Here is a 16,968-nt window from a genome sequence, read left to right as displayed (position 1 = left end):
ATTACTAAACGATTGGCCCATAAATAACAAAACTCAGTGGATTCCAAACCCATCCTATCAACCAAACTCCTAAACAATCTAGGCCTAAACCTAAAACGTTCTACAAAAATCGGCTGTAAATAATGAGGCAAAACAAGGTCCGATCGCCGTCCGCACATCTAATAAGTAGGCCTAGTTAGTTTACTCTCCAAAAAAGCGGATACTGCATCAAGCAAGTAGACCGGTAGTAGGAAGGAGACCTAGCTAGCCTAGCCTAGCCGATCCGGCCCAGTTAAAAATTGAGCTAGCTAGTGTAGTAGACCCTATGCGAATTGATACTACCAGGCCTTTTACTATATAGGCTACACTTGTTAAAATTAGCAATACTGTACTTATGTTTACAAATATTCCAACTCTCTCATTCGAGCTATATTATCTATACCATTCCGGTAGGTTGAGTCGACCTTCAATCAAATACTGTACATCGTTCATGTTGTGATATAGACGGGGTATACTCGACCCGACCAGTTTGGTATTGTATACTGTATCTGCTTATCACGTGACGATGCCAGGCATGGGCAGAGAGAGCACGTGTATCGTCATCGGTGACTACTTCTTCGCATGCAGCTAAAGTAAAATGACGTCACGTTAAAGTGTGTCGTCACAGAGTCTCATGCATATTAATGAAGCAAACTTGCTGAGAGTGTTTTCCACCACACGTACCCACCCCACACACGCGACGCGAGATTTATCGAAACTCCCGAGCCCATCATCGACTGACGATCATGTTTTTGACAATTAAAATCAGTATGGCATATACAACAAAATATATTTGTTTTCACTGCTGAGGATAATAAATAATATATTGAATTTAACGCCTAGATACTTCCAGTGCGAATACAAAATAATAATAATGTACAGCTGAGTATTATTAATATTAGTATGTACAGTATTTTCAAATGCTGCAAGACATGAGACCCGAAATAGGCTAGGCCTAGGTGGCAGCGCACGTGCATACCTAGCTAGAGCTAGGGGTGGGTGGGAAGTGTAGCTAGTATGCTGGGTTAGTGTACATCTGCACGATGCCTCGCGGAACGATGAATGAGGATATGGAGGCCTGATAAGTGATAGTAGTGGGTACTACTCTAAACTGTATTTTACGTTAGTTAAGCCGCTAGTGAGGAGGTAGTACTAGTATCATAGAAAGTCTTTCTAGCCTAGGCCTAGCTAGGCATCTAAGCCAAATGGGTCAAATAAAAAACTATATTTCATCTGCTTCTTTGTTATCAGGAACAATATCGGAATTATTGAAAACATTTGTAAAATCATCATCGCGCAATCAAGAAGCAGAGAGAAAACATTCTTTTGCATATGCATGAGACTCTGTGACGACACGCTTTAAGGTGACGTCATTTTACTTTAGCTGCATGCGAAGAAGTAGTCACCATCGTCATCTCGCTCTCCTCGCTCATCAGGTGGTGCAGGATTGTATACGTTACGCTTCATTGATTTTGAAGGCTTTCCCTAAGTCAGTGCGAAAATCGGCAAACGTAAAGTGCAAACTTATCTAATTTTTCACTGTTTTGATGGATTTTCATAGAAAATTGATTTTATAAATGGGAAGACCGACTAAAATTACATAAGATAAGTATAATTTTACAAAAGTAATTGATATGGTTAATGATAACGAGTCGTCGGAAGATTGACCATTTCACGAATTTCGTATTCTGTAACCACAGTGTGATTTTGCCGTAGCTGCACTTGTAATCTGGCCTCATTTCACAGCCTTCGTTCTGCTTCACTGGGCGCTTATATAAATTGAAACTTTTACCGTTCAAGAGACAAACAAATATATTTTACATTTTTTACTATTCATTTTAAACCCGGAACCCCCCTTTAAAAATGCAATTGTAAAATAGCGCCCTCAATATAAAAATCAATTTACCCACTCTGCTTAATTCGCCTGAAATCAAGTATCATTATTTTATTTCATTTTACGCGAATTGATATTGCATGGCTTTTGGCTGAGTCCATCAATTACAACGTTCATTCATTACGTCATGTTGACGTAACCCGAGGCTAGCAAAACAAATCTTACTCTCAACGATTACCATAGCAACTTACCACGAACTATAGGCTAAAACTAAATTCATTTTTTTATATTGATAAGATTATATTGTTTATTTCGGTATGTTTCGGGCACTGTCGAATGCCGGTTTTTTTAATAAATGTTTACATAAATGACAACAATGTTTTCGAGAAAACAGTAAATATCTCTGCGAAAAACTTTGAATCACAAAAGACTTTTGAACAAAAGGGCAATACTCTAATCAATTGTTCATATTTTAGCTGATTTTCAGTCGCTGTATCTAAAATTTATCCAATGCAGTAATATAGTGTCATATACCATCAAAGCAACACTAGCCATAACATGTGATACGTATGACACTGTATTACATAATCTGCCTATGATACTGAACACATAATACCATATATATGGATTTACAGCAAAGATTCGAGTGACTGAACGCACATTATTTTGATACAAAAGCATGGAGTAATCTTTACTCTATGTATAAAATATAAATATATAAACATTACGTTCGTTTGTTATTTGACAGTGCTTTCTACCACATAATGTTGAGAACATTACAGAGAATCAGGTTCATAAAATACTGTTATGTAACCATTTTTATGTTTGACATTAATTTGATCTCTTAGCCACCTGTCTCCAATTTTACAGCTAATTATTCTGTATTTTGTGTAACGAGCGACGTGACTGTCTCTCTGTAAATGACTCCCCGTAGTTGCATTGGCAGACATGCACCTTCAGACCTCAAGTGAGACGATAAAATGCAAGAGATTAAGATTTCCGATACGTAACGATTAAGGGATGATGTTGAGTAGTTGCTATGAATATATTATATTGATTATGCAAACACATTATATCATAGCTACATGATCATACCCACCATATTACGAATGTTGTATTCGCTGTCGCGTCGAACCTTTTGCCATCGCGTCAAACCTTCTGCCATCGCGTCGAACCTTTTGCCATCGCGTCAAACCTTTCACCATCGCGTCAGACCCTTCACCATCGCGTCGGACTTTTTGCCATCGCGTCGGACCTTATCATATCAAGTTATGATAATGTATAATTTTCTTCAGGAAAAAATAATATGCACACATTTGGCAACATTTGATAAAGTCTGTCCGACAGTGTGATCAGTGTGTCACTGTGTTTGTTACTAAATCAAATCAAATTCTCATATTTGATCTTGCTACGGACTGTGCAAAGTGAATTACTTAATTCAGTATAGAGGCCTATACATACTTGCTTAAGTCTACTTAGTATGCTTTGCGTGAGTTCGTAGTGATAATATAAATTCGACTAATGAATTTCTTGTCGCTTTGGGACTCGGACCTTAACATTCTGACACCGATCTAGACTATAATGCATTGAATTTCACTCTGTAATTATTGATGTTGCTTAAAAGTTTATAGATTGTTGGAAAAAAAAGTTTTCGAAACAAGAGATGGAAATAACGTTATTTTTTAATTGGAAATATTATGGACCAAGTACAAACAAAATATATTAAGCAGATGTGCTTTTATTTAATTAGCATCAGTTTATGAATAATTAATGAAACCATAATCAGTGATTGTTGATTACTGTAACAACGAATAGAATATTATATTGTTGTTGTTGAGTGCTGTACGTTTCTAATGAATTTAATCATTTTAAGTTACTTAGCTGAAGTTTTCACTTAACTTTATTCCAAATCATAATTTTTACTTTTCAATTTTAAGTCAAATGATAATACATGATTAAAATAACAATACATGGTTACAGTGTGGATATGAGGTGATAATACCTTTGTTTCCAAGTTAAGTTGTTATGATGCAAAGTATTTAAAAAATCATGTTTATTACATTAAAAAGAACGAACATAAATTACAACATAGGTGGGCGTATAAATAATAATAAATAAAGTTAAACAAGATGTACGTTTGATGTTCTGAAGCTCTGTCTATCAAACTTTGTAAGACAAAAAAATGTCACGTGCCCATATATGGACACGATGATGTCATATCACTACCATTTTTAAGCATATCACTACCATATTTGGTCACATCACATTTTTTTTGTCAAACTAGTTCGATAGTGTAGACAGAGAAGAAGCCACAGTTTTCTTTCCATATTCTTTATTCAGTTATAATAGAATAAGTAAGTTTCATCGACTGATGGTAATCAATCGATAATGTATGCAGATTCTTGCTTGTGACGAGATAAATGATTTAAAAGGATTCTTTAATTCATTATTTGAATGAAGATCATCTGTATTGCTTTAAAGATGAAACTCATCATCTGTATTGCTTTGAAGATGAAACTCATTTTAAAGTATGCGAATAACAATAATGAGTGTCAAGGTGACATTTTAATTTACTAAAAAGTGAATGTTTTATGTTCCGTAACTCACATTAATGTTTATATATGTTGTCACGATAATGTCAAATGATTCAAGCAATTTGAAAAAGATTGGACAAAAAAAAGGTATGTCGAAAAAGATGACAATTTTGTCATAATTAGTGCTTCCTTAAATGTTGTATTATTCTATACACTGATGTATCGGATAACACGATGTAAAAACTATAAAATACACGTTTTATAAATAGTAGGCCTAACTCAAGATTAATACAATAAATCACATACTATACTACATTACGTAACAACGGTCATAAGTTTAAAACTATACAGTACTATAATGTCTGTCAAATTATGAACATATAAACACGACATTACCGAGTGTTTAAGCTTGGTTCCCACTGGTACGCAACGCAAGGACGTAGACGCAAGCGAGTTGTGCCACAGTGATCTAGACTCTGAACTCCCCAATTCATTTTTTTATGTACATTTTTAAAAAGACCAAATAAATAATGCAAATAGTGATCATAGGCTTTTACGTTACGGTATAATCGTACGGTACGCTGTAAAAAGGGATTTACCGCAGTAACATCGGCTTAAAACTAGCTATATTGGCAAATTCCATTCGTCGGTTGATTTAATTATCTTGTCCAAATAAGTCACTACTTAATTGATATTTTGAATCAGTTTTTATTTGCTTATAATAATACTCATTGATCAGTAGCGTACCGTACCGTTGATTGATCTCAATAATGTCTGCTAACATGTCAGATATCTCACATTTGTCTTGCGTTATTGGCAATTACTGATCATCAAAGATATTTGTACTAAATATATTCGAGGAAAAATGATAACCCGGTCGAGAGCTTGTAGCTAGTTAATTGTTATTCGTCCTGAGGGCCATACGAAATACAGAACTAGGTACCCAGAAAAGAGAAATATATTTAAGTTGTTAACTATCTAGTGATACATTATCCAAACACAGTATAGTAAGTTGTTAACTATCTACACTAATGTAGTGATACATTCTCCAAACACAGTATAGTAAGTTCGTAGTTATGTCAATGTCACCAAACCAAACTTATTCGCCGTGCGGCTACGCGCATATCGATTGGCACATAGAGCGTCTAGTCGTGAAAACGAAATATTGTTCGATTTGATTTTCCGGCGCCAGACCGGAAGCGTGTCAGAACAGGTGTGAAAGACTCTTTAGTAGAAATCATAGCATATACATGCTGCACTTACCTTTTTGTGCACATTCAAAGCTATCTTCTAAATTGTCTATATACATAATCTCCGGTTGAAGATCAAACCAGAATGTGTTGCCCATTGATGTTTCATTTATTGCAAATCTGAAAGCTCTTTCTTCAACACTTATATCACTTCCTCCTGTGAATAGTCCACCTAAACAAAAGATAATACATATTATTGTTGTTGTCATTATGACAATTGACAATGAATCTTTTTACAAACTCACGGGTAAGTTGGTTCCATACCAACCAAAGTAACTAATCTCAATAGCTGTGACGTATGTTGTTATTATCTTTTTTAAACACTAAGTTTAGGCCTACATCCTGATAATATAATAGTTCATTTTAATTAAAGTCATTATTTATCATCATCCATAGGGATGGCCTATAAGAGAGTGCATTTTTATGTTTTAAGTTACAATGTATACTCTTGATATATAAACTTATTTTAGTTATCATAAATGTGCAATATTAAATAATTATTATAAGTAATTTTTAATAATTTAGCCAGTTTTTATCAGAGAGTTGGCTTTGTGCTTATCTGTGTGCAATTTGTCTGTGTTTTTTTACTGTTTTAGTTATATATATGATATGCCAGTTTTCAATAAACATTTTTGTTAATTCTTTTTAATTGACAACATAAAGATACTTATGACTATGACTAAAACATATATAATTATGAGTGTATCAACATTGTACGACATGATATGAGTCGGCCTAATAACATTGTTAAATTGTGATGCATAACATGCATTGTGTCTGTATATAACAATTACATATCTGCTGCATTACTGATGATATCAGATATTTTCGCATTGTATATATTTCTTCGCATAATCATTGCTTTTGTTAAAATGCACAGATTGTTTTAAATCAAAATATTTTCATAATGACTAGCTTTCACCATGAACTGGCTAAAGCAACATATTTCCACTTATCAAAGCAACATTCATCATCATGCTGTTGCTGAATATTTTCACATAACAGTACTCGATGATTTTAAAACGTTTCAATTATGAAAGCTTAGCTCCCACAAGTTATTTGACCAATCACAAGCGATAGTTTTTTAAGCTGTCGCGTAGCTTTATGATTGGTGAAGTTCTTGCGTTGCGCGTAAACGCATTCGTGTTGCGTTCTAGTAGAACCAATCTTTAAGCTCTGTCTACACTACCAAACTATACCAAAATATGGTAGTGATATGATCACCATGTCCATATGGGCACATCACATATTTTGTCACATAAAATTTGAAAGTGTAGGCAGAGGTTTAGTTCATAAACTTATGTTATAATGGCATATGATATCATCAGAAATTTCTACTAATTAATGTACCCTTTGTTTGTTAGCTGTAAGCATGCCGCGATGTGAATCCATCCCCCTGTGATGATTGGAAGCCAGAAATAATTTCCAGTACACCATCCATATGATTCAAACTATAATCACCAAACAGAAAAATGCGTATAAAATTTACTTTTTAAAAACTTCATGCCATTTTTTAAAACGCATGAATAATAGATGTAAGATTAAAACCAGCAATAACTACTAGTTTTAAAAGCATTTCTATGTGTTTATCAATAAATCTACGCTTCTTGACAGATTGATAGTTTGGCTTTTGGACATTTTGATGCGTTTAGTTTTGGACAATTTCTAAGAAACATGACTGCATTGACACCCTTGAAATATCTAAGCTTGTTTCAAATGACACCATTACTTATTAGTGGTGGTCACTGTAAAGTCAAATTGCACACATATTTACGCGATGGTTAGCGAATCTTACGCGAATCTTATGCGATACCGTAGTATGCGAATCTTATGCGACGGTACACGAATTTTACGCGATGGTACGCGACTTCTACGCGATGGTAAGCGAATCTTACGCGATAGTACGCGAATCTTACGCAATGGTACGCGACGCGATGGTACGCGAATCTTGCGCGCACAAAGATTTATACAAGTGGGTGACCGAAGTTAGCATTTATGATGTCACGTGCCCGCAATTTATCCTCATCAAATAAACGATATGTTATAACGGAAAAAGTGATACATTGCTGAAAGCTGCATCAATTTTCGCCACAGTGATAACAATTTAATGATTGTTAGATATGAGCTACATTATCTCGTTCGTTATTTTATGATCAATATGACAAAACTGAAACATTAAATAACAATAAATGTCAAACATACAAACCCACTAAAAGCACTGACAATATGATCATAATGAAACAGTCATGGCATAGTACACATTTTACAATACATATCATCCTATGGCATTATTATAATAAGACTTTAACAAATAAAAAATGCATAACATCAGCGATTTTTTTTATAACTTTTGTATACGATCATTTCTCATTTTTGATAATTCTTGTAGCATAATCAAATTTTAATTTGTTTCACACCTTTTTATTGTATTGTCATAACGTTGTTTATCTTCCCACATTACGTGTTTTTTATGAATACATTAATAAGTAAGTAAACGTATAAACAATTCTACTATTCTATTCTGATATTTCATTTAATAAAATAAAATAATCCTATTTTAAATCACGAAGTAAGTTGTTGCAGCCTTACTGCTGGGTAGCGCCCACTACGTTCTAAAGTACTTTGTATATTACCGTATACAGATTATCTTTCAATGACGAGTAATAAGAAACAAATTAAAATTTGATTATGCTACAAGAATTATCAAAAATTAGAAATAATCGTATACAATAGTTATAATTCGTACTTTAAACCCTTCCGGGTATTTGCCATTGAAGTCAACAACATTCTTAATATTTGTGTGTATTTCATTTCGAATGTTATTGCCATTTAATTAGAAGCAATTTAAACAATTTAACATAAAACTAAATAGTGTTAGTCATTCAGTAGCTATATGTGGTCGTTATGAAACAGTACTATGTAATATGACTATGGTAGATAGGGAAAAATTTAGAATATGAAGTTAAACGAATGCAATTTGCGTTGTTCAACTTAATCCTTTAAAAAATCGTTAATTTGTTTAAATATTCGTTGTTTTTGTTTGTTGCAATTTCATGTTTGTCTATCAGTCAGGGTTCTCTCTGATCCATCCGTTGTCTCTATAGAGAGATACTAAAACGATAAATAAGCTGCCGGTGATACTGGCTTCAAACTTGGCACTTAACGTACACTCTGGTACATTGCTCGATAAAGTCCTTTAATGCTCCTTCTCTCATAGGTTATACCTATATATTTGTAATCATAAAAGGCTTCTATTGTTTGATTGTATTTTAGAAATATATTAGAGAAATAAATTAAAAAAGCAAAAGAGGTAATGTTGCTATTAAAAAATGGAATAAAACTAAACATCAATTGTACAGTTTGTAATTGCACTTACTTGCGTGAATAATGGACATTTTTCTAACTCTCGATTAAGTTTAGTTTAATTTTAAAATACAAAATGAGTTATAGTATAATATGTTATTTCATGCGTATGTTGATGTTAATATAGTGAATGATTCATTGAAGTATAATCTATAGATTAAACCAAAAGCAATTATGTTATGTTTGTCCTGTAAGCTAAAAGTTACATAATACAAGTGAAAAGAAACTTTAACATCTTGAAGTATTGAATTCTCTGAACAATCATAGCCACTTTGCTAAAGCATCGTTAATGTCACTATCAAGAGATGTTTACTTTGCGCGTTCAAACACTGATAATAATAGAACGGGTTTAGCACGCGCGCGTAAACTGTGTGACTTGTGTATCACTGATGAATCAATTATAAGGGTAGAGCTACAAATGACATTACAACATGGAATTATAATTTCCAATTATGAAATCCGTCTGTTCGTCAGTATCTTAACAGGGTCACGTGGTGCATACCCACCAACCCACAGTGGATACCAGTTAGCATATAGTAACTGTTTTTAGTACCCTCTATGCTCATCATAATTAGAAGCAACTGTTTTTTACGTGGGCTTCAAGTTAAATAGCTTGTTGATCGCTGTAGTTTGTCTATGAATGTGGTGATACACCTGGTTATTTAAGTGTCTACTCAAAGACTAACTGCCAAACTTAGTTACAGTAACGACTGTTTTACATTTTCATATAAAGTCTGTTATATCAACATCCGACGTACCATGCACTGCAGTACTTTTCATGGTGGATAATTGTAATATCTTGATTTGTAACTACAGATACCATAGTAGTGGCAAATAATGTCATTAAATTGACTCAATAAACCCTACAGTAACTACACATCATGTGTAAGCGTTTCCATTTCGACATTATACAATTATAAGTACTTCTTCACTAGTCATTATTTTAAAATATTTTCGATTGCCACTAAACTCTTAAAGGTATATCGTTTATTATCAATGTACGCATCTGCACTCTATGATCTGCTCTACACAAACAAGCACCATATAAGGACTTTGTAGTAGAAGAAAGCATCGCCTAATACTTTAATCGCGTTTTGTATCCACGTAAACATTTCTTAATGAATTTCACGGGTGATCCACCCTTCAACATAATTCAAGAACGTTTTAGATATTAAATCCGAAATGTTGGTTTACTGTACAAAGCACTGATTACTGGTATGGAACTTGTGTGTGATCCAGTCAGGTTGATGGGTTTTGCTCCAAACGCACCGTGGAAACATTACGCAAAATGCGTTTATCTATATTGAGCACTAGACTGCCAAATAGATCACAATCAACGCGTCTAAAGCCCGGGAGCATTTGGGTCTACATACATAAATTATTCGTGTTCACAATTTCCAAATTGAATAAATTAGAGAAATAAAATCAAGTTATATTAAACGTTAATAATTGAAACGGCTCCTCAGGGAGTAGCATGCTGTTGTTCATCAAAAGGGCAACCTGTGTTTTTTTTAATGAAACCATGTTTGTTGACGCAGCTAAAACGGATATTCCCATGGACTACAGATAAACCATTGCAGTTATACATAATTCAATACAGTATATGCAAATAAATTCTAGTCTTTCATACATTTTTTAAATTCTAAAAAAACAGTGATTTTAAATAATATTTGGAAAATTATGACTGTCACTTTCTATCAGTGAAACCAGGAAAGACAACGCGACATTGACGCGCGTTCTAATATAAGTACGCGTGCGTCAAATTTCTGATGTTAATTTGTTTAATTACGATTCGGGTGTAGCTACTTTTTGTTTTAGGCGAGACTATGCCTACTACTCACGCCATACCACCCAATTCACTTCACGTGTCCAGTAGTGACATATGCAAATTATGTAGAACAGTGTCCATACGTATAACATGTGGCCACTGTACAATATGATATATGTGATATATATATATATGCCACACTATATTACAGAATTTGCAAGATACTGTACACAAGGCCTAGATATTTCGAGAATAATTGAAATACGGTGGTGTGCAATAGAAACTATGTAGACAGTATTAATTATGTTATTTGAAAGCATTAGTTCCGTACGTATAATACCAGCAAAATATATAATTTACCATATTTACATTTCTGGTTTAAATAACAGTAATAATAATCATAACATACAGATAGAAGTTTTACTGTCAAACATAAATTTGTATAGAGTTGCGTTTTTTGTTTAATTGGTTTTTTTTTTTTTACAAATGAAGATGTTTTGACAAAATGAAAATGACTATCTGTATTGTAGAGAATAATTTGATAATAATTGATGGTTTTATCAGAACCTTGAACAAATTAGTTAGTAAAACAACGTATTTGAACTGTAACATTATTTAAATAACGTTATTACATATGGCAGCATTCGATTATTCTAAAAACCATTTTATAGTTATTTCATTAGCCGAAAACATTTGTTTGATTGATTGAATTTTTTTTTTTTTTTGATTGAATTTATTTGGTTCATACATAACATACATTATAAAATAGACGAAAAACAGTACATCAAATTCAAAAGACAACACCAGAAAAGTACTAAAAAACAGAAGGTGTCAAACAAAGGAAACAGAACAAAATGAACCAAGGATAATTAGATAAAGTTTCACATTTTCAGTGTAACTTATTTCCATCTAAGTCCTTATGTACATTTAACTGAGACAAATTGACATCTTTAAAAAGTTATTTAAACAAAAAAGTAAACGCAATTTCATAAGAGAGAAACAAAAAGAAACATTATAAAACATTCTTAAAATATTCTTTGACTTTGTGTTTAAACAGCTTAATTTAAAAAAAAAGTGTTTATTCATTGTTGTTCCCTGGGTGCTGTAAGCTGTTGTGTTTTATCAGGGAAGGAAATGAAGGTTTTATGATTGATTTTTAGATTTTTTATTGTTGATATTTTTAGATACAGTTTTATTGAAACATTATTTGTATTTTAATGTGCTACTCGGTAAGATGGGAACACTGACTCTTTGCCATAGTTACCCGTTGTTTCCTGACTCTTATACTTTGTGGAGGTTTTGTTATGTTTTTGGCAATAAAGAATAAGAATGGAAAGAATCAGAATAAAAAGTCTAACATCTAGGATGTGATATTTTCTTTGCCTATAAAGTATAAGGTTTATCGCAAATGGAAAGGTTAAGGAGCAAACGTCACGACGCGTACGTACAAACAACAAATCACGTACGTACGCGTCGTGACGTTTGCTCCTAAAACCGTTCCCATCATGCGCGTCGCGCGCGCTATTTGCGATAAACCGTATACAGTACCTGGAATTCAAATTTCAAGGTCAACGCATTAGTTACGATAAAAATAACTTCTGTTAATTAATTCTGTACAATCTATGCTAAAATTTCAATACACGATAATATTATCTTGCAATATTGCGTGAATAAATATTGATTCAACGTTTGGAATTCCGTAAATAGTCATAATTTGAATAAAATAAAAGCAATGCTGTTTAATTCTGTCAAAAATCAACAGCTGTTTGCTGTTTATCAAAAATAATTGTTAGAATTTTGCAAAGTCAAGTTAAACTGAAATACTGCCGTTACATTTTTAAGCAACATTTTCACATGTATGTTTAATGTAATAATGTATGCTACTAATGTACTAAGTTGGAACAAACGTGATATCTCACAGACGTCACTATTTTCATTATCGGTTGGACGCCCATGTCATCAATAATATGTGTGGTGTTACTAGTCATGTATTTTAGCTAACATTAAACAGCAAAGCTTTAACAAATTACTTGATGACATCTAATCTTCGTTTCCAGAAGATATATCATCCATAGTAATATATACTTTGTAATTTGTAAATGCACCTATTGCCCTCCATACATAACTTTGCTCTGATTAATTTTATGTCGGGAGTGAGTCGCCCGGTTTCATGACTTTGGCTTGAATAAAAACTACTTTTGTTTGTTACTAAATAATATTCATCATTTTTAATGTTTTTATTTATTCAAAACTACAGCTGACATAATTTAAATGTGCCATATTATACAGATTTTGTGAACTCATAATTTGAAGAATAAACAAGTTATTATAAAGTATATCCTTAGACGGTATTCGTTTTACACTTAAATGCCACACTAAATATGATATCAACTTCGATATTCTAAAGTTACAAGGCATAGCATTATATGAATTAAAACTTTGATATTTTCAATCGAGTTATAATATTCTTGGTGGATTCTGCATCGTACTTAACGAGAACATAAAACATAATGTATTCAAATTCATCTAACAGAGTTCATGCTAATGAAATAACTATAAAATGGTTTTTAGAATAATCGAATGCTGCCATATGTGATAACGTTATTTAAATAATGTTACAGTTCAAATACGTTGTTTTACTAACTAATTTGTTCAATGTTCTGGTAAAACCATCAACTATTATCAAATTATTCTCTACGATAAAGATAGTTATTTTCAGTATAATAAATATATATAGTTGAATATTTTGTCAAAAAATCTTCAATTATCACCAAAAAAAAAATGAAAAAAGAATGAAAAAACTTATGGTGGTTTTTCATGGCCAAAAGTTAACTTTTCAGAAAACTGAAATAAATACCAAACACCTATCGATCAATCAATTTATTATCAGTATTTGCACGCACTTCAAATTACAAGCCATCAATCGGGGTCATTTGATGTGTGTCCAGTCAAATAAATATTGACCATATGCGAATTATGAGATTTTTTATTCAAAATCCTTTTTATTGGTTGTTTATCCATTATATTGTGACGGTAATTTACTGCTTGGCACATACTCTGATCTTCCGCTGTCAAGTTAGAATTTTAAGCGATCAGTGTCACATATTTTAAGCAGGAATATTTATTATAATATTTTGTAATGTGTCTAATAATTTATCTCCAAAGCATAAAAGTATACTCTTGACAGTGAAATAATTCAAAGACACAAATGTTAGTTTGTCTGCATTCCTTCCTTTGTGACATCCATTGGTTAAATGTTGTCTTAACATCTCTCAACTTCTGGCGAATGTTAATGTTTTGTAAAAAGTCAATTAGTGTAGCATTGCGTTCACGCGCTGTTGTAGTGTTAAGACGTTGTTATGGTAAAGGCCAATTAAAGGGTCTTTCACACCTGTTCCGGCACGGTTCCGGTCCGGCGCCGGAAAATCCAATCGAACGCCAATGTTTCGTTTTCACGCGGCTACGCACATATCGATTGGCGCATAGCCGCGTGAAAACGAAACATTGATGTTCGATTCGCCGGACCGGAACCGTGCCGGAACAGGTGTGAAAGACCCTTTACACAGGCAAGCGGTAACGGTAAGCGGAAACCGCGTAGCTTGTCCCACGTCGAATCTGTATCTATTCCGAGCGGAAACCGCCCGTCCGTTCGCTCCGCGCTGTATGTACATAAGAAATATGTAAGCAATTTAACCAATCACAACCGATAAATTATCCGATTTTTCGCTTGTGATTGGCCTACTCTCTTGTGTTGCGCTTACGTCCTTGCGTTGCGTCCTAGTGGGAACCAAGCTTAACTAACTGCGTTTATACATCAATGCGTTGCGTCCACGTACGGACTTTAGTGAAGGCAACGGCAAATAATGATAACGTTTCAATTTTGTGGGTTGTAAATCATATATTTAGATAATAATCCTTATTTCTAATTAAATGAAACAACCTAATAACCGTTTTGTATTCAGTTTTCATGACACAAATACTCCAACGCAGAAAAGTCTTAAAATATTTTGATGTTAGTGTCAGTGTGTTTTAATATTATATATTGCTGCTATAACTTCAGTAGTCCGTAGCTACTACAAGAGATTGTTTCTTAATAGCTTTCAAGTGCTTTTACTTTGCACATAATACACGTTTTCATAAAATGTACAATTTCGTTTTAAGTGGCATTCAATATACGAAATGGATTATTTTTTATATATATACACACGCAATACACATAATTGGTTTCAGAATATGATTACAATGTAACAGTCACGGTGCACGTATATTCAACATAATTTACGAATTTTAAAAAACGTACTTAAGATATGTGTCTCGTTTTGGTGTTTAAAATTGTAGGCCTAAAAAATTGACTCGGTAAAGATTTCTTCAAATACAATCGGTCGTGTATTCGTTATTATGCAACACAATCCAATACATCGATAATATAAAAGTATAAATTTCATTTATGCTAGATCGTCGTCGGAGATTACCTTGATCAGATAAGATTCAAAACGTAAATATAGCGACACGTGCTTAAACAATGTACTAGTTTGTATTTTAAGAACAAGATCACAAACCAAGTAATTATAACTAAAGTTGGTATCACTCAACATAAAACTGCTCCTTAGAGTTGATTTAGGTTACGTTTTAGCGTCATGTATGTCAGATATAGGGTATATGATATCATAGTTTATCAGTGCAGTGGGGAGCAGCAGATGAACAAACAGCGCCAAAAGCGACCTCTGAGTTCCGTCATTGACATGACCTCTTATATCAACCTAACTTATTAACGTTGTTTTAAGTATGTATACTGCTTGCTAATTGAATCTTGCTCAGTAAACATTTTGCATTCGGAGTACTGTATATTGTTAAAAGGTATATGTTATCATGTTTAACAACATGTATTATGTTAACATTTCAACATTCCATCCGTATCGGGCGAATGTCATTAGATCGTTGTTAGGCGCGTGTCGCCAACTTCTTTCCACGTGGATCCTTTAAGTGGTTCTATGGTCCATATGCATTCTAGTGGTTCTATGGTCCATATGCATTCTAGTGGTTCTATGGTCCGTGCATTCTAGTGGTTCTATGGTCCATGCATTCTAGTGGTTCTATGGTCCGTGCATTCTAGTGGTTCTATGGTCCGTGCATTCTAGTGGTTCTATGGTCCATGCATTCTAGTGGTACTATGGTCCATGCATTCTAGTGGTACTATGGTCCATGCATTCTAGTGGTACTATGGTCCATGCATTCTAGTGGTTCTATGGTCCGTGCATTCTAGTGGTTCTATGGTCCGTGCATTCTAGTGGTTCTATGGTCCGTGCATTCTAGTGGTTCTATGGTCCGTGCATTCTAGTGGTTCTATGGTCCGTGCATTCTAGTGGTTCTATGGTCATGCATTCTGGTGGTTCTATGGTCCGTGCATTCTGGTGGTTCTATGGTCCGTGCATTCTAGTGGTTCTATGGTCCGTGCATTCTAGTGGTTCTATGGTCCATGCATTCTAGTGGTTCTATGGTCCATGCATTCTAGTGGTTCTATGGTCCATGCATTCTAGTGGTTCTATGGTCCATGCATTCTAGTGGTTCTATGGTCCATGCATTCTAGTGGTTCTATGGTCCATGCATTCTAGTGGTTCTATGGTCCGTGCATTCTAGTGGTTCTATGGTCCGTGCATTCTAGTGGTTCTATGGTCCGTGCATTCTAGTGGTTCTATGGTCCGTGCATTCTAGTGGTTCTATGGTCCGTGCATTCTAGTGGTTCTATGGTCCGTGCATTCTAGTGGTTCTATGGTCCATGCATTCTAGTGGTTCTATGGTCTGTGCATTCTAGTGGTTCTATGGTCCGTGCATTCTAGTGGTTCTATGGTCCGTGCATTCTAGTGGTTCTATGGTCCGTGCATTCTAGTGGTTCTATGGTCCGTGCATTCTAGTGGTTCTATGGTCCGTGCATTCTAGTGGTTCTATGGTCCGTGCATTCTAGTGGTTCTATGGTCCGTGCATTCTAGTGGTTCTATGGTCCATGCATTCTAGTGGTTCTATGGTCCATGCATTCTAGTGGTTCTATGGTCCATATGCATTCTAGTGGTTCTATGGGCCATATGCATTCTAGTGGTTCTATGGGCCATATGCATTCTTCAACACTTTCTTACATCTTGTATACTAAACTACAGTAGAATGAACCCCACCTTGAAAATACAGAAATGAAATCACCCTTTATAT

The 16,968-nt window shown here is 34.1% G+C and overlaps 1 protein-coding gene across 2 annotated transcripts in view; it reads right to left on the bottom strand.

The window, feature by feature from the left end:
• The window catches only part of LOC140054061 (glutamate receptor ionotropic, kainate 2-like), a 67,447-nt gene that overhangs the window by 15,978 nt on the left and 34,501 nt on the right, over window positions 1–16,968 (bottom strand). For both annotated transcript variants that reach the window (XM_072098889.1, XM_072098888.1), the window contains exon 3: window positions 5,650–5,808. In XM_072098889.1, coding sequence (XP_071954990.1) covers window positions 5,650–5,808 — 159 coding nt within the window. The remainder of the gene's footprint in view (window positions 1–5,649; window positions 5,809–16,968) is intronic.

The sequence above is a fragment of the Antedon mediterranea genome, chromosome 7 (genome assembly GCF_964355755.1).
Source record: "Antedon mediterranea chromosome 7, ecAntMedi1.1, whole genome shotgun sequence".
Taxonomy (NCBI): Eukaryota; Metazoa; Echinodermata; class Crinoidea; order Comatulida; family Antedonidae; genus Antedon; species Antedon mediterranea.
Note: the sequence above shows the minus strand (reverse complement) of the source record. Positions and strands in the feature narration are given on the sequence as shown.